Below are 25,002 nucleotides of genomic sequence, written 5' to 3'. Positions count from 1 at the left end.
TATAGGCCAATGTACTAAGCTGAAGTAAATTTGGCTGACAACTCCCTAATTGTAATAAAGACTTTAAACTCAGGATTTTTTTTTGGAGTTAATGCATGTATTACTGGTGGCAGTAACATAAGGCCCAGTGGGGCTTCCTATCTGCTGTTTCCAGTAATAATCAATCAGTCCACCACCACCTCTGAGCACGTTTTAGTACATTGGTGCCTCGGTTCCCAAGTTAGTAAGCATCAGTCCTAATTTAACTTCGTCTCTCAGTGTTCTCATTTGCGCTACCATCTCTTCCGGCTTTAGAAGGCTCCTTGATGTAGATTTTTTTTCCTAGCCACCAATCTGGTTCTGCTTTAGTCCAACAGTGCAACTTCTTTGTGGCACTGGACCACAGTCCTTGTTTTTTCTTTGCAACTCAAGATCCTCCTCCTCCTCTTCCGTGGTACTGCATATGAATTGTGGAACTAATCTAAGCTAATCTAATCAAAGATGATCCCACGTAAAACTAGTGTGCCCTGCCTTTGAGGTCTTTGCTGCTGCTGGGAAAGACAGGGAATCCTTTCAGCCTCTGCTGCTGCTGAGATGGGATAGTGGGGAATCCTACTCCTGGCCTGCATGCAGAATCGCAACCATTACAAGCTCCTGAGTGGGTGAAAGGTCCTGCTTCTCCCTATCCCTGGGATCATGGACTCTGCCACTGCAGCAATTGATGAAGTGGTTGATGATCACACTCTTTCCATCACTGGAAGAATGACCAATACTGCAAAGTTAGGTGTAGGAACCTATTGAGTGTCCAATGGTATCACATCATTACCTGCTAGAGATGGGGGCAGGATGAGGAATAAGAGTAAGAGAGGAGAAAGGAGAGACTGCAGAGGAAAGGAAGGGGAAAAAGGAGAGGCAGGTGGACACAAAAGAGTAGAGACAGCAGGAGGAGGGCAGAGAAGAGAGACAGCAGGTGGAAGAGAGATTGGAAGGGGAGAGGAAAAGTGCAGGAATAAAAGGTAGATGAGAAAAGCAAGAGTGATAAGTGTAGGAATAAAAGGGAGAAAAAAAAAGGAAGGGGATAAGGGTCAATGTAGTAGCTGAAGGGTGAATTTGAGGACTAAGTAAAGGATGAGGGAGCATGGAAAGTTTAGTAGGGAAAAGATATACTATCCTCTAATCTATCCCCTCCCTCTCCTGTCCTTTCACTGCCATTGCACTCTTCCTCTTACCCACAGGCCGATTTAAAAAAAAAACTGTGGGAGAGCCGGCGCTCCGAGGCAAGCACCCACTCTCCCAACACGCGCCCAGGCACCTCTCCTGGGTGTGCGATTCACTATTTAAATTAGTGCCGGCGCTAACAAGGAGGCGCTAGGGACACTAGTGCGTCCCTAGCGTCTCCTTATTGGCAGAAGCGGAGGCTGTCAGTGGGTATGATAACCGATGCTTAATTTTACCAGCGTCGATTGTCGAACCTGCTGACAGCCAAGGGTTTGGAAAACGGATGCCGGCAGAAGAGTGTCTGTTTTCCAACCTGCAGGCTGCGGGCAGATTTTCTTTTTTTTTAAAAGAAGTTTTTTTTTTTTTAAATTTTGGGGCACATTTTACTTTCTGTATTTCGGGTACTTAACTAATAGGCTCATCAACATGCATCTGCATGTGATGAGTGCTATTAGTTTCAGGGGGGGTTGGCTGCGCGTTTTCCACTCGCTATAATCCCTTACAGTATAAGGGGTAATAATAGCGCATCAAAAATGCACGGCCAAACAGGGGCTAAACGGTGCACTCGGCTGAGTGCACCGTTCTGAATCGGTCTATCAGTGAGATAAGCTAAAATTACAGGGGTATGAACCGGGGAAGAGAGGTGGATCTTTGGAGTTTAGGGGGGGTGGAGAGGAGGGAGTGAACGGAAAGTGGTGGGGACTAAGGAGAAGCTGAGAGACCACTGGGCGCACGAGAGAAGGAATTAGCTGTTATAAAATCGGGCGTAGATTTGTGCACGCCGGGTTGCGCGCACAAATCTACGGCCCGCGCGTAAGTTTTAAAATCTGGCCCTAAGCATTTAACTTTTTTTCCCTGACCTAACTCTACCCTTGTAGCCACCCACGTTTTAGAATCTTAAACTTAGGAGCCAATGAAATAGAACTCTAAAAGCAGGCACTAAGCCAGAGTACATTTTCAAAGGCACAATTTAGGATCCTTACTCCAAAAATTATGATTCTGAAACCTTTGAAAATCAGCCTCGATGCCAGATAAAGTGGCGACAGTGAATGCAGTGGGAAATTCAAATCCTAAGGCTTGCCCAGCTAAGTCCAATTTAGCTGAACAAACCACTTTGAAAATGAACCACACAGTGTTTACTTGAATTAGAAAACATTAAGGTAAATTAATATGGATGTTTGGGAATATTGTTTCTCAGTTAAGTATTCAATTGTGCAAAAAGGAACCATAATAGTAAAATTAATACACATCCACAATACAAGAGAAACAAAAAAAAATGTATGTAAATATTCTTGAGCACCAATGCCTGATGATTAAAATGTGCTGACACTTTTCTTAAGAGTAAGTTACATGGTATGTGTATATAACATGGTTATATAAATGAATACTTGAGTGTTGTTTAGTGATTTCTTTGTGAAAAATTATATTTTTGTGTATTTATGTATAAAATTGTGATAATCTGAAATGTGGCTGATTTAGGAAAAAAGTTCATACTATTTGCAAATAGTGTTACATGTAGGGATGTGAATCGGGATTCGGACGATATTTTCAAAATCGTCAGAAATCGGGGGCGCCCCCAAAACGATAGGAAAACTCCACGATATTGATCGTGGGAGTTCTCTTATCATTTTGGGGGAGGGAAAAACGGCACACAAAAATAACCCCTAAACCCACCCGACCCTTTAAAACTAATACCTTAGCTTCCCCCACCCTCCCGACCCCCCAAAAAACTTTTTACAGGTACCTGGTGGTCCAGTGGGTGTCCCTGGAGCGATCTCCTGCTCCCGGGCAGTCGGCTGCCACTAATCAAAATGGTGCCGATGGCCCTTTGCCCTTACCATGTGACAGGGTATCCGTGCCATTGGCCGGACCCTGTCACATGGTAGGAGCACTGGATGGCCGGCGCCATCTTGTGCTCCTACCATGTGACAGGGGCTGACCAATGGCACCGGTAGGCCCTGTGACATAGTAAGGGCAAAGGCTATCGGTGCCATTTTGAATACTGGCAGCCGACGCTCCGAGTGCAGGAGGTCGCTCCCGGACCCACGCTGGATTTTTGGCAAGTCTTGTGGGGGTCAGGAGGGTCCCCCAAGACTTGCCAAAAGCCCCTGGTGGTCCAGCGGGGGTCTGGGAGCGATCTCCTGCACTCTGGCCATCGGTTGCCAGTAATCAAAATGGCACCGATAGTCTTTGCCCTTACTATGTCACAGGGGCTACCGGTGCCATTGATCAGCCCCTGTCACATGGTAGGAGCACAAGATGGCGCCGGCCAATGGTCGGCCAATGGCACGGATACCCTGTCACAAGGTAAGGGCAAAGGGCCATCGGTGACATTTTGATTAGTGGCAGCCGACGGCCCGGGAGCGGGAGATCGCTCCAGGGACCCCCACTGGACCACCAGGTACCTGTAAAACGTTTTTTGGGGGGTCGGGAGGGTGGGGGAAGCTAAGGTATTAGTTTTAAAGGGTCGGGGTGGGTTTTTTGTTTATCGGCTCGGGCGCAGCCGATAAACAAAACCGCGATCGGGCCCGATGAAAAAAAACCCACATGTGAATCGGAACCGGAATCCGAACCGATTCCGGATCCGATTCACATTTCTAGTTACATGCACACTTTGCAAATACGCAGTATTTCCTTAAGCCAGAGACCCCTGTCCCTCCCCCCTTATACTCCTTCGAGCCAATACACCTGAAAAAATCTATATTCTAATTTAAAAAATTGCTCACAGAAACCACTCCAAACCCTTTTCCTTTATTAAGATATTCACTCTCCCACCAGCTGACCCCCTTCTCTCATCCTAGCCCACCCAACTGAGCCCCCCCAGGACTCACCAAAATGTTCCTGGTGGTGTGGTAGGGGCCCAGGAATGATCTCCCACTCCTGGGCCTGGTGGCTGCCATTATTCAAAATGCTGTGTGCCGCCCTTTGCCCCTATCATGTGACAGGGGCTACTGGCACCATTGGGCAGATCCTATCACATGATGGGGCAAAGGGCCACCATTATTTAAAATGGTATACACACACACAAAAAAAGAATAAAACATGACATTGTGTGTATTTTTCTATAGCTTTTTTAAAATAATGAAGTGAAATGAAATAGGAATATCAGTGTCAATTCCTATTTCATTTCAAATGAATGCACATTTGTACAAAATACAGATTCCATAACAATAGCAGACAATGCACATGACATAGTACTAAACTCTAGGGATGTGCATTCATTACATCTGTTTCAGTGGGTATATACATACCTTGCCAACTAGTACATGCAGGAAACAGACAGTATGTGTGTATATTTAATAATGATATACATGCATACTATCCGTTTTCCCGCATGTACTAGAAAGTTGGCAAGGTATATGCATTCCTGTCGAAACAGATGTATCAAAAGTACATCATTACTGAACTCATCATGTGTGATCCCATACCAATAATGCATTCTATACATAAATATTTCTTTTAACATGTCTATCAATATTGCAAATATAAAAGAACAAAAAGGAACTACTAGACTAAAATAGATACGGTATGTAGAAGAGGATTAAAAGATGTATGTTTGATGTGGTAGCTAAAATGAAAGCCACATTCTCTTTATGGATAAAGATGAAAATCATCCCTTAAAATTCCTAAGCTTTACATATGACATATTGGTGGGATGAATTATATTCCGCACATCATCCATTTTAGGAGTGAAATGCCATATTTATTATGTCAGTACATGTCAGGTTGAAATACATGTGCTAAAAAATCAGCTTTCATTTTAGCCATGGGCATACATTTTAAAACATGGAGAAAAATACCACTTCCTTTGTTTGGTCAAGCAGAGAAATATGAACCATACTAAGCAAACTTCACTGAGCTGAACTGTCACAGCAAAATCAGCTATGGATATAATGTTAAGAAATCTTTATAATCTTTTCATGGTACGTTTTTAGCTTTTGGAGCTATAATTTGAGACTCCAAATATATTAGGTTTACATGTTGCTAATTTTTAAGAGGGTCATCTTCAAACAGCACATTGTATAAGGAAACTTTATCAAGTCATGTTTACACTGAAAATTTGCAAGTAATTGCACAAATGTGCACACAAACCTACCTGCACAAAGTTACTCCTGCTTTATCAAATGCATAACTTGTGTGATTCAACTTACATGCACACTTTTCAAAACTAACAAGTACGTACCTGACTCACAACTCTGCCCCAACTCCTCCCTAGGAACGCCTCTTTGCAGTGCACATAAAAATACATATGAAATTGACTTGTACACATACTTTTATACAGTGGGCCCTGATTGATCTTCCAAATGCCACTTACACAGATAAAACAGGGTTGTCAACTATCCGGATTTTCTCTGGACTGTCCAGATATTTGAGGAAATTTCCAAAAGCCAGGAGGGCTAATTTGTCTGGAAATGCCAAATTTTTAGACTTGCAAGCCAGCTGCAGTCCACCCAGCCTGAAAACCTGCTGCCTAGCACCGGTGCCTTCCACTAAGTGAACACCATCCCTACTGCCAAGGTCAGTATGGCGCCTCTTCTTTTGCTCTTGCAGCGCAGGTCAAATGTCAGCTGTTTGACCAGCAGGGGCCTCCGTAGCTCGCATGGTTGAAACAGCTGACAATTGACCTCCTTTGCCACAGGAGCAACAGAAGAAGCACTTAATCAACCTTGGCAGTGGGGGTAGTGTTCACTTAGTGGAAAGCACCAGTACTGCAGCTTGGACAGAGACGAAGAAGCACCTCAGGAGCAGTAGGTCGGCAGGGAGCCCAAGCCCTGCTGGCCAAAGATGATGCATTCCAACCAGGAGCAGCGGGCCAGCAAGGAGCCCAAGCCCTTCCACCCAAAAAAGATGTGCCTTGGGAGCAACAGAGCAGCAAGGAGTTCAAACTCTGCTGGCAGAAGACGATGCATCCTGTGAGTAGAGAACCGGCAGGGAGTCCAAGCCCTGCCAGCCAAATATAAGAGCAGAGAAAGGGGTAAGGCCTTTAGCATCCTCCTTCCCACCTACAGTAAGCGCAAAAGGCCCAGTGAGGCCACAACATGCTCAGCTAGATGAGCCCTGGAGTTTAGAGAGCTTGTTGAGTTGAATGAAGTGGAGTATGGAGAGAGCAACCTGTGTGTGGGTATGTGAGGGAAAGAAAGCCAGTGAATATCGGGCGGATTTTAAAAGCCCTGCTCGCGTAAATCCGCCCGGATTTACGCGAGCAGGGCCTTGCGCGCCGGCGTGCCTATTTTCCATAGGCCGCCGGCGCGCACAGAGCCCCGGGACGCGCGTAGGTCCCGGGGTTTTTGGAAGGGGGCGTATCGGGGGCGTGTCGAAGGCGGACCCGATGATGCGGCGTTTCGGGGGCGGGACCGGGGGCGTGGTTTTGGCCCGGGGCGTTTCGGGGGCGTGGCCGCGTCCTCCGGAACCGCCCCCGGGTCGAGTCTCTGTGCACCAGCAGCCCGCTGGTGCGCGTGGATTTATGTCTCCCTCTGTGAGGCGTAAATCCGTGGATAAAGGTAGGGGGGGTTTTGGATAGGGCCGGGGGGGTGGGTTAGGTAGGGGAAGGGAGGGGAAGGTGAGGGGAGGGCGAAAGAAAGTTCCCTCCGAGACCGCTCCGATTTCGGAGGATGTGGTGAAGACCTGAACTGTGAAGGACTTCAAAGGGGTGTGGGATAAACACTGTGGATCCATAAAGTCTAGAGGATGTGAATGAAGAGTGGGTGGCTCGCGGAAATGACGGCTACTACCTGGAGATAATACCCTTATTCAATAAACAAACACACGGTTAAAGCGACTCCAACATTGCTCTAAGCTTCAACGACAACAGGAAATGTGGAAAAAAGGCTTAGCATTCACAAAAAAGCAGGGAATAGCTTGCTTGTTATGGCGGTTACTACCCCAAACCACATAAGCCTGATACTTCACTTTCAAGGCATATCCAGCATAGCTCTCTGCTTCAATGGCAGGGGAGAAAGACTGATACTTCACGCATATCCAGCATAGCTCTCTGCTTCAACGGCAGGGGAGAAAGTCTGATACTTCACGCATATCCAACATAGCTCTCTGCTTCAACGGCAGAGGGAAAAGTGGATCTATATTCAGACAACAACAACCAACAAGGACTGAATTACATAGTCTGGGTAAACAAATAAACATGGGTGTAGCTTGCTTATTGCGGCAGTTACTACCCCTAACTAATTAAGCTAGATGTTTCACTTAGATGCAGTTCCAACACTGCTCGCTACATTAATGGTGGGGGTGGAAGGGAAATAGAACCAAAAGGTTACTAAGAGCCAAGAGAAACAGATAAGTATGAGAAAAAAAAACTGCGAAACTTGCTGGGCAGACTGGATGGGCCGTTTGGTCTTCTTCTGCCATCATTTCTATGTTTCTATGTAACTTTGCCCATTTATGAGAGTCCAGCAAATTCTGACTCAATTGCATGAGAAGGGTTGGACAGCTAGACCTTTAAATCCAGTGGAATAAATGCTTTGCAGACCAGCTTGGTAAATTTAAGGTCATCTCAGGAATTTATAGGGGCTTAGTTGCTCTGTTGGTCTTGGAGGAGAAGATTTGTTCGTTGGTTCAACAGTGGAACAATGAGCTACTGCTGCAATTGGATGAGGATGATTGGAGGGTACTGTGGGAAGGGGCTGAGTGTAGCTTGCTGTAGACACAGGGCTGGCCTTGACAGGCTCTTTCATCATACATATTATTACCTTATACTTTTCCATAAAATCAATTCTTCTTATTCTACTCTTTGCTGGAGGGATAAGAGGATCTTTTCTTCATATGTGGTGGACATGATTGAGGGTACAAGACTTCTGGGTTAAGGTGTTCAAGTTGATTTCTCGATTTCAGGGTTCAGAGCTTAGTGTATCCCTAGATTTGGCTTTGTTGGGATGCTGAGAATTTGTCTCAGTTTCAGGCATATCTAAAATTGTGATTGGCCAGTTGCTGTTGGCAGCCAGATTCACAATTGCCAATTTTGGAAAGGTATTCCCCTTTTGGACTATTGTAAGGTTCAGGTCTTTGAAGTAGCTTATATTGAGCAGTTATTTCTCACTCTCTTCAGAATTCTCTTCAAAAATATGATTCTATATGTGGGAAATTCTGGGCATATTAGTTTATCTCCCCCTAGAAAAGTTATTTTATTATTTGAAATACTCAAGTCCTTTTTGCATGTCCTTCCATACTCTCCAACTTTTAATGCTGTTATGAGGGGATAGTTGTTGGTTAACCTTCTGAATAATGCAGCATTTGCACTGTAGGGTCCTCCAATTATTTAGTTTCTGTCCCAAATTTTTATACTCATGTAAGTTTTATTATTATTGTTATATGCTGCCTAGGGTCAATGACAGTGTGCAGTTGATTATTCCTTGCATTAACTTTGAGATTTTCTTTTTATCTTATTATTAAAATAAAAGGTTATAAATAATAATAACAAAAAATACAAACGTAATAAGAGATGCATACAAATATGGCCACTCCACCCTATCGAACGGTTTCTCAGCATCTAAGGAAACCTTTCCCCTACTCCTTGCATGGTATATCAAGTGGAGGGTCCTCCGGACATTATCCATTCCTTGCTTCCTTTTTAAAAAAACAGTTTGATCTCTATCGACTAACATTTTCAAACATACTCTCATCATGAAATGATGTCAACACAAAGAGAGAGAAAGAGTACAAATGAAAAGCAAAAGAGCTGCCCCAAAGATAAGGAGGAGAAAGAGAGAGATGGAAACAGGATTCTACTCCTACTCCCAATATGATCAAACACAATAATCCCAGAAATGTATACCAGTTTACAGAAGTCAATGTACCCAAGTGCCAGCATATAAAAAAGGGAGAAAAAGAAGTGAAAGAGACAGAAAAGAGTTCACAAAATCCTTCATTCACACACATATAGACTTATGGATGAGTTATAGGAGAATCAACAACCAACAGCTAAGGGCAAAGAGAAAGCAAATAAAGAAATGATCCAACAAGAAAGATGGCAATAGAGACAAATTCCATATAAAAGAGAGCAAAATCCTGGCAACATATTTATCAGCCAGGTGTTGACTGGTCCATCTCCCCATCTGACTGTTCTGGAGAGGTGAACCTTAATCTTTTCCTTGAAGTTGATGGAAGTCTCTGTCCATTCCAACTCTGCTGGAGAAGATGGTCGTCTTCTGGATTTGGTCATCACATCAGGTGATTCAAAATCCCTTTACACTCTTCCAGGTCTATGATACGATATCTCTACCTTCCCAGATGAATTGCGAAGCAAAAGGAATGGTAACATATCCATCCCTTTGTCTCTCAACACAGAAGTAAGGGAGTGAAAACATTTCCTTCTTTCCAAAGTGTACTAGGACAGGTCCTGAAATATTTTGCCCTTTGCTCTTTTATAATCCAGTCGATCATTATCCCTGGTGTAGTAGCTTATCCTCAAAGCAGTGTACATTCTCCATGATGATCCTCACAAGAGAGGGTTTAATCAAGTGAATCCCAAAGCCCATAATACTTGACTGGAAGATATCATTAAGCAACTTAGCAGTATGTTCATTTCTGTCTATCTTTGGGACTCCGAGGACTCTTATATTATTCCATCGCTGACTATTTTCCATGTCATCCTGGTGCTCTTATTTTCATTGTCATTTTTTTTCAAACCCTTTCTATACCTATAGAAATCCACCATAGAGTCAATCTGTTCAACAATGTGAATATAATTTTGAGAGACCCTCTCCTTCAAGCCTTTGATTTTGCTTTTTAAGGTCATTAATGGCATTACTCTCATCAGAGCGAAGCAGCTGATTTCCCTATCTGAGATAACTGATTCCACTATTGTGATGTGGACTCTGCATAGCACCAGATGAAGTCTCGACAGCAGGTCCTTCTGAAGATGAATCAGTGTGATCTGATGTGCTGCTAGACATTCCATTAAATTTTACAGGAGCTGTAGAATATGCGGGCTTCTTTTCTATTGTTGCAATCACAAAAAAGAGAATAGATATCCAAAAGATGTATCATAAGACAAGGGAATAAAGCTAAGCCAAAGGAAATAAGAACTCATGGTACAAAAATAAAGCTCACCGCTCAGACTGCTGTAGTTTAAAACACTTTGCAAAGTGTTTATATCGGTAATATAAACTATGCAGAATGTCACTCTCCACAGGACCAAAAATAATGGAAAGTAAAAAAATGCAGAGAGACAGAAGCAGAAACTTGAGGCAATGATGCAAAAAGAGGCTTTCAAATTCTCCAACCCATAAGTTTACAGTCATTGAAACGAGGATCTAAATTCCATCGAGATGCTACATGCAGCAATTATAAAAAAGAGCCTCAGAATTCAGTAACACAGCAGTGTCCTGCTCTCAAAGGAATTGAGACTCTCTCTCTTCACCTCCATCACCTGAACTGCATGCAACAGAGTCAGTGCCCTGGAGCCCCCTCCTGTACACGTACATCAGGCCTCAATCTCTCCATGTGGCAGAAGCACTTACTGCATGTAGCCCCTACTGCTGCTAGGCTTTCACTTACGCTGCCAGATCTCCAAGGTGCTCTCCTCTGCTGTCCTTCTTTTGAGCCAATGGGTCTAGAGGGCTCGCTCCTGCGCTCTCTCTCCAGCTACTCCTACACCCGAGCATGATGTGACTGCATGTCAAGTGCATCCGGGAGCCCCCCTGACTGATCGGATCAAGGAGTAGCCTGGCACCTGAATGTCAGCATGCTCTACTTTCACAATTCCACAAGGCAGGCCTTCACCCCTGCTGCAGCACCGCAGGCCCAACATACGCTGATTTCCCTTTGGGACCTTAAAAGTTCAGGACTGACAGATTAAGGTCACACTCGACGAAAGGACCCCACCATCATGCTTAGGGTTTGTGGGAGTAACAGGAGGCACTACCATTTGGAGGGATTTTATGTCTGGCTCCCCAGGGAGCCAGATAGAAAAAAAATTAGGCTGCTAACTTTGGCATGGCCCTCTAACACCCCCCCTCCACCCCGTGCATAAGTCATTTTGAATATCAAGCCTTAAATGTTTTAGTGAATCCTCTTTCCACCCCATTGTTACTTTTACACCCTTATTCACAAATTGCAATATGTTATGTTATTTATCGAAGGCCCCATTATTTCCAACTGGGCCTATTCACTAATAAAGCACCATTGTCAATAGGAGTGTCAGGTGATCATTTCTTGTTTATTATGTTTATAGACTACCTTTCCATAAGACAGCATTCAAGGCAGGGAATAAAATCACATAAAACTAACATTAAAATCTTAAATACATAAAAAGAATACAATCAACACAACATGTAACATAACAGGGCAACGTATAATAGTGTCACTACGTAAGCTGGTAGAATCCATGTATAAGACTCATGTAAACTGTCTAGTAATTTTGATGGGTGATATAAAAATGTTTAAAATAAATAAATACATGTGTACTCATTAATTTGTATGCCACTGAGGTTAATGGAGTTGCCCAGTGCTTGCCCCAGTGGATTCATGGGCTGAAGAAGACTATCACCACCTTATCAATTATGAGTTGATTTGGAAGGTAATTTTTGAAAGGTATTTATCTGGATAAAAAGGTCCAGTTGAAAATTGCCTTCCTCAAATGTGGATAAAGGTATTCCACATTAATTAAAAAGAGTCATTCCTGTGGGCATCTTTAGGTCAGTGGAGTAAAATGGCACATGTGCAAGTGATTTTCAACTGTGCACACACTATTTTGCCCCGCTCGGCTGGCAGTGGACATAACAGATGCAAAGTACATGGACATTTCCGGTGCGTGTGCTTTGCAGCTACTCGTTTGCAAAGGGAGATGGCACGTGCTGCTTCCCTTTGAAAATGTGCATACAATATGCATGCAGGCTATTTGAAAATCATGTAGGCTATTTGAAAATCATGCCTCCATGCTTTTGTTTCTATTCATATTCTTTAGATTGCTGTAAAGATAGCAGAATAATAATTAAAATGCTTGCATATGAGAAGCAACCTGACATGGATTCCAAGTTAGAAAAAGAAATGTCATGTGAAGGATGGCATGGAGCAAACTTCTCAGTGCTATTTTTATCAAGGCAGACAGTCAGTCATGCACTGCTTTCAGCCAAGCATAGTATTCAGCATCATATAAAGATCTGTCATTTCAACAGATTATCCAGACAGGTAGGAAGGTCATCCGTAACTTAATATACTTACAGGTCCTGTCACTTGAGATGCACTCTCAAATTCTTCATCATCTTCCATCAGTGTTTCAGCCTTGGGCAATGAAGCTGTTACAAAGAGGCAGAAAACTAATAAAGTAACATTCATATAATTACTTAGGAATAATTAATCTCTTAGAAATTGCAGCCCTATAAATGAGCTGGCAGAATTCTAGCGGCAGGAATAAAAGTGGGTTTTAAGTTGCGCGGGATGAGAGTTTTAATTTGAGTCTGTTACTGAGCTTATTCTAATAGCTGATGGCTGTCTGGAACCTGAAGAGTTGTTTCTAATTTGATGATGATGAAAGCAAAGTAATTACTGTACGAATGCCAGTTCTGTTGATGGCTGCTAGACAACTAATGAAAAACACTGTACAACTTTTAGGGTGTGTGGTAGCACCATTCAGCAACTAGTGCTTCATTAAAAATAATGAATGTCAATCAAAAATGTAAGAAAATCTACTCTGAAGGCAGTAGATCACTCACTTCCCATGACACGTTTTTTGTACATGTAGGTTTGAACATAATTAGCTGTTTCCTGTTCTTATAAAAAGTGAAAGTCTTCACGTTGGTAAGCCGAAAAATTTTGTAATGTGACCAAAAAAAAGAGACTATAAATGTTCTGTTATTCATCATCTTTTTATACATTTTTTTCCAGTACATCCTTTGATTGAATTCTGCTCTTAGCCAAAACCATCATGTGAAATGTGAGTAGTTGATGTCTGTAACTTTTACAGTGGAATCAAATAACTGAAACATCACTATGCATACTCGGAAATCAAGAGATCCACATGTTTCAACAATATTTATTATCTGCACATTCTATATTGCTGTTTGCGAGAAATAAATGTAAGAAAGAGCTGTTAAAACTGGATTTTTTTTTTAAATTTGGAACACATTTATGATTTCAAAAATTGAAATAACAAATGTTCCCTGGTAATACAGTGTTTCCTACAATAGAGTGCAAGCTAAATTCTTGTCTGTATTACAAAGTTAAGCATTACTGGGCTTTGTTTCCCCCAGTTCAAGAAATGAGAACTGGGGGAATCATACACCCTCCCGAAGTCATAGCATATTGGAGCAGCCTGCTAATATTTTAGTTTCCTAAATTTATGCTAATAAAAACGTTTCTAAAGAATTATTTTTAATTTATCTACATATTGGCCATTAAGATGGACTTAATTAAGTCTCATACTTTAATAGGAAATTTGCAGAGAAGCAGGTGTGCTGTTTCTAACCTACAGGTCGATCCAGTAAAGTGTGCTCCGTCGGAGCGCACTGTCACCCTGCTCTGGACGCGTGTTTTCCCTTACCCCTTATTCAGTAAGGGGAGGAAAACACGCGGCCCACCCGCGGCACCTAATAGCGCCCTCAACATGCAAATGCATGTTGATGGCCCTATTAGGTATTCCCGAGCGATCCAGTAAGTAAAATGTGCAGCCAAGCCGCACATTTTACTCTAAGAAATTAGCGCCGCCCAAAGGTCGGCGCTAATTTCCTCCGGCGCCAGGAAAGTGCACAGAAAAGCAGTAAAAACTGCTTTTCTGTGCACCCTCCGACTTAATATCATAGCGATATTAAGTCAGAGGTCCCCAAAAGTAAAAAAAAGTAAAAAAATAAAAAATAAAAAATTTTGAATTCGGCCCGCGGCTGTCGGGCCGAAAACCGGACGCTCAATTTTGCCGGCGTCCGGTTTCCGAGCCCGTGGCTGTCAGCGGGCTCGAGAACCGACGCCGGCAAAATTGAGCGTCGGCTGTCAAACCCGCTGACAGCCGCCGCTCCAGGCCAAAAGGAGGCGCTAGGGACGCGCTAGTGTCCCTAGCGCCTCCTTTTCCTCGTTTGCACCGCGTCGCCTCATTTAAATACTGGATCGCGCGCACCGGCGAGGGGCCGGTGCGCGCGCCGGGAGAGCGGGCGTTCGTCCGCTCTCCCACGGACTTTACTGGATCGGGCTGCTAGTAATTAAAAAAAAAGGAAAGATTGAATAAAATAGCATGATTGCCATTGTAAGGATGTCCCAAAATTGTCCCTTACCAGTAGGTGACAGAGTCTCATCAGACACAGAGGGTGAGGGAGAGGTGGTTCGTACTCTCCAGTGGAAGGTGTCAGTGGTTTACCAGAACTCCTGTGCCTTTTGGGTTCAGGGTTCTTTGTCATAATCAGTCTCTCTGTAGAGAGAGAAGTATGGGTAGGGGTGGTCCTGCCAAGTGAGAAGATTGTCTGACCTGCTTCTTTTACTGGGAAGGTGGCTGGGGCCCAAGGTCGAGGTGCCTAGGCCTTCAGGACTAGAAAGGTCTTGTCATGGGATCCAAGACTGATCCCTAACATTTCCCTGAAAATCCAAGGCAGTTCTGTTCTGTCTGAGAGGGATTTCTTCAGAGAGTTGGAGAGAGAGAATTTGTCTTGTGGGAAATCAGAAGAAAGACTGCCTTGTAGGGAAGGATCCCGTAGAGTTGTTGTCTGAAGGAAGCATCAGTGAAGAGGCTCATCTGCTTTTGTCCAAAGAGGAACATCCAGTTGCAGTTACTAGATTCTAGAGGACTGCATCCAGATGTGCAGACTCTACCAGGGGCAATAACCAAGGAGGGCTTCTTTTGCCCCTGAATACCTGTTGTCAGGATGAGTAGAATTGCTATTGACTGAGATTGTGATTTTTGAAATTTTGTTTTTCTGTATTGAATGTGTACTACTAACCCATGGTGTACCAGTAAAGATTTTATTTTTCTGAACATTTCTTCCTTGGCATGTGTTTTGTTCTTGCTACTGGATTGGTTACAGAGGAATTCCAGAAAACCCCCAAGAGCTTTGCAAAACTGTTCCGTTTCCCCCTTTGCAGGAAAACTCGGGATTCATGGGTGTAGCAGCAGTGGCCCATGACCACCTCACATGAGCCTGTCATTCAGGAGAAGTTGAAGCAGGGGCTACACCATGTTAATCCACTTGGACGAACAGAAAGAAATGTCAACAAAAAAGATTCAGGTGATTTCTTTTTATTGGACTGAAAATAATGTGTAACTAGCTTTCCACAGCTATGCTCCCTTCATCAAGTTAATAAAGAAAACGTTGTGATATGCCTGTTGCAGATCTATCCCATCTGAAGTAAGGGCCTATTTCATCTCAAAAGCTCACATACCATATCACATCTTCTATTGGTCCAATAAAATGATCACAACTTAAAAAGCATTCCGTAAGATAATAATAATATACTTGGCCCTGATTTTCTCCCATTGTTGGCTAAGGGAAAACGAGCTTAGAGAATCAGGCCTTTGTCTGTCAACCCATGTTTATATTGCTTGATTTGCTACTGTATACCAGATCTATACTAAAAGACCGGGAGATATATTATAATAGACAAAACAGACATTCAAGCTATAAATTGAAAATTCTGCAATGTGTCTCAGTTTTCTCAGTCCTCTGAAAACAAACAACATCATTGTAAAGGCTGTAATTTACTTGTACAGTTAGGAAACATCATCCCTAGCTCATTCTCTACTCACCTGATAAAAGAAGCATGGTTCTCAAAAGTTAGTCACACCTGTACTCAGTCCAATAAAAAAGTACTAATAAAATGTCTGCTTTTGGACTTTCAGTTACGCTGGGCAGCTGAGAAGTCACATTGCAGCTGTGCTCCGCAAGGATCCAGCTAAATCTGCATTAATTTTGCAAACAGGTTGGTGGATTTTGAATAGATAACTAACCATTATGATCTGAGAGCAACTTTGAAGCAGCTGGAGCGGCATGTTCACAAGATCATGCAGATTAGTTAAAGAAAAACTTCTGCCCATAAATCACAAAATAGTATCTGATGCAGAGGCCTCATTACAGGAACTAAACGATGATTTAGTAAAGGATATCTCTAAAAATGTAACTGTGGCACAAACAGATAGTTTAAACAAGTTGCAATCATCTGAGGATGAGATTTTGGAGAGTAGGGAAGCCGTTTCTTGACTCAGGAAATGGCAGCATACTCATTATTGCACTATTCGAGGCATTGAAGAAAGAAAACATGGACCTGAATGACTGCATTGAAGAACAAGAAAATAGAGGTAGATATAACAATGTTTGTTTCACCTGCATGCCGGAATCGGTGAAAGATGTTGATCTGTTGCAATTTTTTCAAGTGTGGCTGCTTGAGGCCTGATGCCTTTTGATGGAGACTGAGCCTGTGTTGCTGGGACATTTACACCATTTGGGAGCAGTCAGAGAGAATGCTGCAAGGCTGAGGCCTGTAATTGCTCATATTTTAAACTATTCTGATAAACACTAAATTATGTTGGCATACAAGAGAGCGGGTAAACTGGACTATCACCATATCTGGTAGGGGTGTGCATTCATTTTGAACTTAAATGTAAAACAAAACTTTTTTTTTTTTTTTAACTTAAAAAAGTGATGAGGCGAAAACGATCGGATTTCCAACTTATTCAACATAGCTATGTTGAATACGTTGGAAATTGTGATTGTTGATCCTAAATAAAAATTTAAACCCCTCACCCTCCTTAATCCCCCCCCCCCCCAAGACTTACCAAAACTCCCTGGTGGTCCAGCGGGGAGTCAGTACACCATTTCTGAACTCCTTTGTGAGGAGCACGTGACGTCGGCGTGACGTCGGAGTGACGCGGCGTCACGTGATTCCCCGCGCGTTCGCTCCGGGACCCTCGTTGCACCCAAAAGGAACTTTTGGCCAGCTTGGGGGGGTCAGGAGGCCCCCCCAAGCTGGCCAAAAGCTTGGGGGGGTCAGGAGGCCTCCCCCCAGGAGGCCCCCCCAGCTTAGGGGGGCCTCCTGACCCCCCCAAGCTGGCCAAAAGTTCCTTTTGGGTGCAACGAGGGTCCCGGAGCGAACGCGCGGGGAATCACGTGACGCCGCGTCACTCCGACGTGACGCCGACGTCATGTGCTCCTCGCAAAGGAGTTCAGAAATGGCGTCCTGACTCCCCGCTGGACCACCAGGGAGTTTTGGTAAGTCTTGGGGGGGGGGGGGATTAAGGAGGGTGAGGGGTTTAAATTTTTATTTGCACGTATGGACATAGACTCAACTTATGGAATTCTCCATATGTCCATATTGACCGAAATTGACCCCCCCTTTCGACTTATGGACTTATGAACATAAACTTTTGGTCTGCACATCCCTAATATCTGGGAACTCTCCGGATTTGACCTGGAGACTCTGGAATTCTGAATGAATTGCTGGGTCTCCTGGTCTACTCCCAAAAACGTCGGGTGTGGAGGAAGAAAGCAGGCCTCAAGCAAAAAATGGTCAGTTTTCACAGTGGAAAAAGGTAAACAGCGGAGTGCCTCAGGGATCTGTACTTGGACCAATGTTTTTTAATATATTTATAAATGATCTGGAAAGGAGTATGATGAGTAATGTGAACAAATTTGCAGATGACACAACATTATGCAGAGTAGTTAAATCTCAAGTAGACTGTGATGAATTGCAGAAGGACCTTGTGAGACTGGAAGATTGGGCTTCCAAATGGCAAATGAAACTTAACATGGACAAGTGCAAAGTGATGCATATAGGGAAAAATAACCCTTGCTGTAGTTACACAATGTTAGGTTCTATCTTAGGAGTTACCACCCTGGAAATAGATCTAGACGTTATAGTGGATAATACATTGAAATTATTTGGCCCAGTATGCTGTGGTAATCAAAAAAGCAAACAGAATATTAGTAATTATTAGGAAGGGAATGGAAAATAAAACAGAGAATGTCATAATGCCTCTGTATCGCTCCATGGTGAGACCGCACCTTAAATACTGTGGGCAATTCTGGTCACCGCATCTCAAAAAGGATATAGCTGCACTGGAGAAAGTTCAGAGAAGGGAGCTAGCACTTCCTGCATGCTGACCTCGTGCATCACAAAATCAGCATAAAGGAAATGCTAGCCCCATGATTTCTGAATACCGCGGGGCTGGCACAGGCGAAGCAACAGCAGCTGAAGGGGCTCCTTCCTGCTCCTGGTCGGATCATGCATGGGCCTCTTCTTGCCTTCGCCACCAGTGGGATGGGGTCCATGGGCTGCCCTCTTCTTTATTTTTTGGACCACCACTGCCCCCCCTCCCCGGTGTGTTTGTCCCATACAATTGCACGGTTTGCACACCTGTGAGCACCAGGCCTGGGCAGGAGGAAGATAAAAGGCTTTGTGGCCACTGGCGGAGCACAGCCCACCGGCGACAGGAGGAACGAAGAGGCCTAGCAGCAGCAGAAGAGAATAAAAGACCCCTCCATCTGCCTGCTGAGCTCACCTCTCTGTTCGCCACAACAGAAAGAGGAAATTGAGCCTGTTGAGTATGGGTGACAGAACATGGGTTTGCGAGAGCAAGAGTATCTGTGTGTGTGTGTGTGAGAGAGAGAGTACCTATGCTTGTGCCTAATAAAATATGTATGTATGTATGAAAGGTCATGCGTTGTCTGTGAAAGAGCAAGTGGGAGAGCAGGTATGTGAGTGACAGCATGTGCGTGTATACGAGCATCTATGTGTATGTGAGCACATGTATGAGCATGAAAAAACTTGTGTGAGAGAGAGGAAGGAGAAAGTTTCCCTGCTCCCCCGCCCCCCCCTCCCCCACCCCACCACCACACACCCACTAATCCACGGAAATCTCTGGGTGACAGGAAATCAAAATTCCCAGGTATGACTATCACTTTAATAGCTTGCTCTTGTTTAATGATTCTTCAGTGAAAGTAACTGCAAGTCTTAAGGCTCTAGTGCCTATTTGTACTAAATTGCATTGGAAAGGAGTTTGCCTTAATCTTTCCTGCACAATTGTGTCTTATTCAAGATGAAAAAGCTGTTATGCTACAAACTCAGGAACAAACTGAACAATTTATGGTGAATATGCATAATAAATGGCAGCGGCACCACAGGGCCTTGTCTTCTGCAATTGGTCTCTTTTGCTGCAGGAGCTCACTTTCCTGGCAAGGAGCGGGAACCCTGCTAGCACGTCAGTGCTTCTTGCTGCCGTGGGACCTTCCTGCTGGCAGCATTGGCTCCCCTCCTCTTATGGTCACCTGGGGTGATGTCTGCATATCGGTACCCCAGACCATAAAAGTCATGGCCCAGCATTGGCTGTTGTCTGAATCCAACTCCCCTCCCCCCCTCCACTGTTGAAGCACAGAGTGATGTTGGAGTTTCAACCTTTTTCAATTAAATTTTTACAATATTTTATAATTATTTCCTGCATTTCCGGAAGCCAGTTGAGACGGTACACGTCCACAATGAAGGATTTTTCCGGGCAATAATGAGAAGCGACAACCCTGAAAAATGAATGGGTGTTAACCCTGAAAAATGAGTGGGTGTATACGAAGCAGACCGCTTTTAAATTTCGAGCGGACACAGGCTGGGTAAGCTCCCGATGAAACAAATCTGACGGGAGACACCACGCTTGGACAAGAAAGATTTTCATATGCTCCTTATATAGAATATCGACGGGAGATATTGGAAGTAAACAATGTCACGCTCCTGATGAAGCAGTAGCGAAACATCGGCCGGGTGTCGAGGTTATTTAACAGATATTCTTGTCCTTCGTTTACTGAAAATCATATTCTTTGGCTTTGAAAATAATTTTTTGGACTGAGTTAAATGGAAACAATTGTGTCTCTGGATTGAGATAACTGGATACAATTGCCATGGACTTAAAAAACCTTTTTAAAAAAACATTTGTAAAAAATTATTCAAAAACAAAAAATAATTGAAAAATATTGTAAAAATTTAATTGAAAAAGGTTAACTGTAAATGACGAGAAGTCCGGACAACCCCTGTTAAATCATTTAAGGGGTTGTCGTCAGGCTTGCCGATACGGTCAGTCTTACTCACACAAAAAATTTTTTGAGCACAATTCTGTGATAAAAAATTTTTTGGTTCTTTTTTCCTTGTTTTTTTTTGGTGATTAATTGAATGGAAAATTATTAGCTCTTTTTTTTGCATATACGGAGTTTCATCAAACACATCAAGGCTAATCGGTTAATGGCAGTAATCTCCATGCCTTCCATTATGGGTAGTAACTGCCGTTCCATGTCGGTTACCCCATGCATCCTTTTCTTCATTTCTAACCTCTAACCTTTAGGGATCCACAGAATTTATCCCATGCCCAATGACTGACCCCCCCCCCCCCCCATATGGCCCAAGTGTGTCCCAGTTTGGGCCCAGTAGGTTTCAGTGTATCCCACATACACTCTCTCCCACCCTCTAGCCAGCTCTTGTGTTCACTTACCTACTTGGCCAAAAGCCAAGTCAAATTCAAAAGAGAAGTTTGCACTTGTGCACATAAATGAGCAGTAGTAAATGAACATGCGTAAGTAGGATGACATTTGTGCATACATCACTTTTAAAATACTTCATTACTCATGAATGTGAAAACCCTGTCCCAACACACCCTTTTTTTTGTGCATCTACTTTTGTTTCCATATTCGTTTATACACGCATATATGGCCCTTTTTTAAAATATGCATTACATGTCACTGGGCCACAAACATATATATATGGCCTTTTTTATATGAGTAAGTCTTTCAAAATTTACTTTTTTAATGTAGATGTAAAGATTTTGGCTTCAATTTTAGACCAGCGATTGAATTGTGTTATTCCCAGTCTAGTTTCTAGAGGTCATGCAAGATTTAAATGATCCTGGCATGGAGTGAGGAATGTGAGGAAGGTAGTGAAAGTCCTAAGGTCTCCCCTTGTAATATAGTAATAATAACAGATAAAGACCAAATGATCCATCCAGTCGGCCCAGCGAGTTTTTATGGTAGTAACTGCTGCTTCATACAAGTTACCCCCCTGCATTCTATTAAGGGCAGTAACTGTCGCTCCATGGAGTTTATCCTCATGCATTTTATTAAGGGTAGTAATTGCTGCTCTATACAGGTTACCCCCATTCATTTTATTAAGAATAGTAACTGTGTGAAACAAGAGGGGTATTGCCATTATTTTGGCCGCTGAGAAGGCCTTTGATCGGGCTCAGTGGTCCCATCTTTTCTGAGTCATACCACACTATAGTACTGATGGCTCTATTTTTTGCAGTAGATTCGTTTGTTGTATTGTAAGCCCCAGGCTAGATTGATTGTGAGTAGTACAGTTTCTTCTCCTTTTGCTTTACAGAGTGAAACTAGACAAGGGTGTCTGCTTTTCCAGCTTCTTTATATTTTGACAATTGAATCTCTTGTGGTTAAATTAAGGAATACCTCTCCTATTCACGGCTTTTGGCTGGGTAATCATGAGCATGAGATCAGTCTTTTTGTTGATGATATGATTTTTTTTATTGGTAATTCACAGGACTCTTTGTCACTTGTGTTCTCTTTTTTTTTTGATAAGTTTGGAACTTTTGCTGGCCTCAAAATCAATTATGTTAAATTTGAGGCTTTACCCAAGCATAAGGATATTGAGAACAACTAGGGTGGTTCTTTTCTGTTGTAATGAACTATGGATTACATTAAATATTTGGGTATATACCTATTCCTTTTGAACTACATTAGCTTTATAGGTTGAATGTATCACTTCTTATACATAAAATTCAAGAACAGTTGAATGCATGGAAAAATTACAACTCTCTTTATTGGGGAGGAGTGCATTATTTAAAATGGTTCTACTTCCCCGCTTGCTTTATTTTTACAAATGCTGCCCTATTGGTTGTCAAATGCTGATGTTGTGTTGAGATCAGCCTTGGTGAGTTTCATTTGGCAATCACAGGGTGCAAAGATTAGCTATTATAAATTTATGTATACCAAAGCCTTTGGGGAGCTTAGTTTTTCTGATTTTCATTTTTAAAATATAGCAGTTCAATTATATTTTCCTTGGGAATAGATTCCTGCTGATTATAACTTTTGTACCGCTGGTATGGTATCGCTTCATTCTTTAATGTATATCATCCATTTGTGCAATGCTGCTTTGCCAGATGAGATGCAAAACTCTCCTTTGTGTTATCCTGTGTTACAAGCCTGGAGGTATGTTTGTAAATGGTGGGGAGCTTCTTCTATATCATCAGAATTTTTGTCCGTAGTTGGGATTACTGTATTTCCCTCGAGTTTGGAAGTGGGGCCCTTTGCTCGATGATGGGATAAAGGCTTGAGAAATGTCGCTGATTTGTATAGCAAGTTTGAGATACCATACATTTATTTGACCAATTAAAGGAAAATTTTGATTTACCTGCTAAACATTTTTATGCCTACTTTCAGGCTCACCATTATCTTTGTTCCTTAAAGTCTCTGCATCTGATCTTGCTCAAGCCTTCTAGTCTTGAGGATGAACTGAGAATCAAAGGGAGGCAATAAATTGTCACATTGGTATAAGCTACAGTTATTGAAATGGGGCCCCTAGCTGATTACTAATTTATCTATCTATTGGATTAAGACTTTGGGCCTAGTTACTTCTGAGGATATTTCTCTTCATTTTGTTAACATCAGTAAAATGTCAATCATTGCGAGATTCCAAGTGATTCAGTTAAGGCCTTTATGATGGGCATAGTGGATTCCGATACTTGTATTAAATATCATAATGAGAGGGGCTCTCTGGTGCATAATTTGGTTTTGTGTTCTAGGTTATTTAATTTCTGGGAGGGGGTTCTTAATAATGAATGGGTGATTTCTCCTAAACTTTCCTGTTACTGTTGGGATCCCTCTCTTGGGTGGTGGGGTTATTTATTGGCTATAAAATCATTTGTACACGTTGCCTTACTTTTTGCTATATATTGTGTTCTGTTATATTATCAATGAGACTTATCCTTCTCTTCATTTACGGCATCACCATATGGTAGATTGGATGCATTCTGAAAGACGATGTTATTTTTACCCAGAAAGATGCCAAAAGATTACTATTGTGCATAGGAACTCTTATCAGCTAGTTTGCATAAGAGATTAGAGGAACTACAGTATTCAGTAGATGGCAGAACTAGTTTCTATACATCTATTATGTCTGCTAATGGGATGAGTGAGTGCTTGTATGGGGCAGTCTTTGTGCCTGGTTCATGTGGTTACTATAATGATGTTTGTTTATTATAAAATGTGTATGGCATATTATATGCTCAAATGATATTATACTGTTTTTCTTTTCTTTTTCTATGATTGTTGGACATTGATATGGCTATATATTGCAGTATGACAATATAAATGAAGATTAAAAAAAAAATAAAAAAACATCTGCTTTAAAAATGGTTTTCCACTAACAAACTACATGTAAACACTTAAATTCACAAAGTAGCAAAATTTTGCCAGATAAAAAAGTGGTGACTCCAGGTGCCCACCTGAGTACCAGCAGTCATCACAGAGTATGGTTTGATATAACAGCCAAGGCACAGGGAAGTCATATGAAGCTCAAAGTCCTAGATTTAAAAAATACTGACGTTGGTAAAATGGAATTGAGAAGTAGCTGACAGGTTGGGAAAATGAGAAGTAGATGGTAGGTTGTAACAAGGTAGATAAAGCAGAAGAATAACTGGCTAAACTAAAAGAAACTATAATAACGGCAACAAATATTTATGTAAGAAAAGTAAATAAAAGTAAGAGAAAAATGAAACTGATATGGTTCTCCAAAAAGTATCTGAGAAAATAAATGCAAATATCAACTTTCAAAAAGTACAAAGGATCTCAAAAAGAAGAATATCTGGGAAAGCTCAAGGAAGAATATCTGGTAAAGCTGAAAGAGACAAAGAAAGAAATTCAGGATGGCAAACATGCTGTTGGAAGAAAGAATTGCTAAAGTAGTAAAATGAGGTAACAAGGAACAACGTGTGGAGAGAAACAAGGAAAAAGCAGAAATTGTAACAAAATGCTTCAGTTCAGTGTTCACTAAAGAAGACCTTGGAGGAGGAATCTATTGGTTGGCAAGGGTACATATGAGAGTTGGAAAGATATTACATCATTTATGGAAGAAAGTGTGTGTGTGGAACTAGCAAAACTGAGAGTGGACAAAGGAATGGGGCCATATGAGAAACATCGTTAGATACTAAGGGAGATCAGAGTGATTGTGTTGGGCCCACTAAAGGACCTGTTCAATATTTCCTTGGAGACAGGAGTGATATCACAAAATTGGAGAAGGTCATGTGTGGTCCTTCATGATAGTGGTAGCAAAGAGGAGATTGAAAACCACTGGCCAATTAGCCATAACTCAGTGGTAGGAAAATAAATGGAGATTCTGTTGATGGAAAGGAAAGCAAACTACCTACAATCCAGGAGGTCGCAGGATCCAAGGCAACATGGTTTTACCAGGGAAGATTGTGTCTGATTGATATATTTGATTGAGTAATTAGAAAAATACATCAAGGGTGTGCTCTGGATATAGCTTACTTAGGGAATCATTTTTCAAATCGTGATTTGGAAATTCAAATTAGGGAAAGGGGAGGAGTCTGGGTGGGGTTTAGGCAGGGTTAAGGAAATTTAGAGGCCTGTAGCACAGCGGGCGATATTGTATCACACATTATCACCCGCATTAGCACTGGAAATAACTACAGCTATTTCACTGGTGCTATGGGGTGATAGTGTGCAGCATGGCCACAACTGCGGCAGGTGAAAATGCACCAGTGTGATGCGGCTGCCTGCTCACTATTGCCGCCACCCCTTTTTTTTCCCTGCGGGCAATCTTTTTGCTATAATTATAGCGAATTGATAAATCTAGGCCTTAGATTTCAGCAAAGCT

At 42.4% G+C, this 25,002-nt stretch overlaps 1 protein-coding gene across 1 annotated transcript in view; it reads right to left on the bottom strand.

Moving 5' to 3' along the window:
- Positions 1-25,002, bottom strand: part of C2H8orf34 (chromosome 2 C8orf34 homolog) — a 624,237-nt gene that overhangs the window by 154,327 nt on the left and 444,908 nt on the right. The window contains exons 10-11 of the mRNA XM_029591437.1: positions 17,232-17,274; positions 12,373-12,446 (exon numbers count right to left, since the gene is read on the bottom strand). Of these exons, the coding sequence (XP_029447297.1) occupies positions 12,373-12,446; positions 17,232-17,274 (117 nt within the window). The remainder of the gene's footprint in view (positions 1-12,372; positions 12,447-17,231; positions 17,275-25,002) is intronic.

Source organism: Rhinatrema bivittatum, chromosome 2, assembly GCF_901001135.1.
Source record: "Rhinatrema bivittatum chromosome 2, aRhiBiv1.1, whole genome shotgun sequence".
Classification (NCBI taxonomy): Eukaryota; Metazoa; Chordata; class Amphibia; order Gymnophiona; family Rhinatrematidae; genus Rhinatrema; species Rhinatrema bivittatum.
The sequence above is the reverse complement of the archived record's forward strand: the minus strand, read 5'-3'. Positions and strand labels throughout refer to the sequence as shown.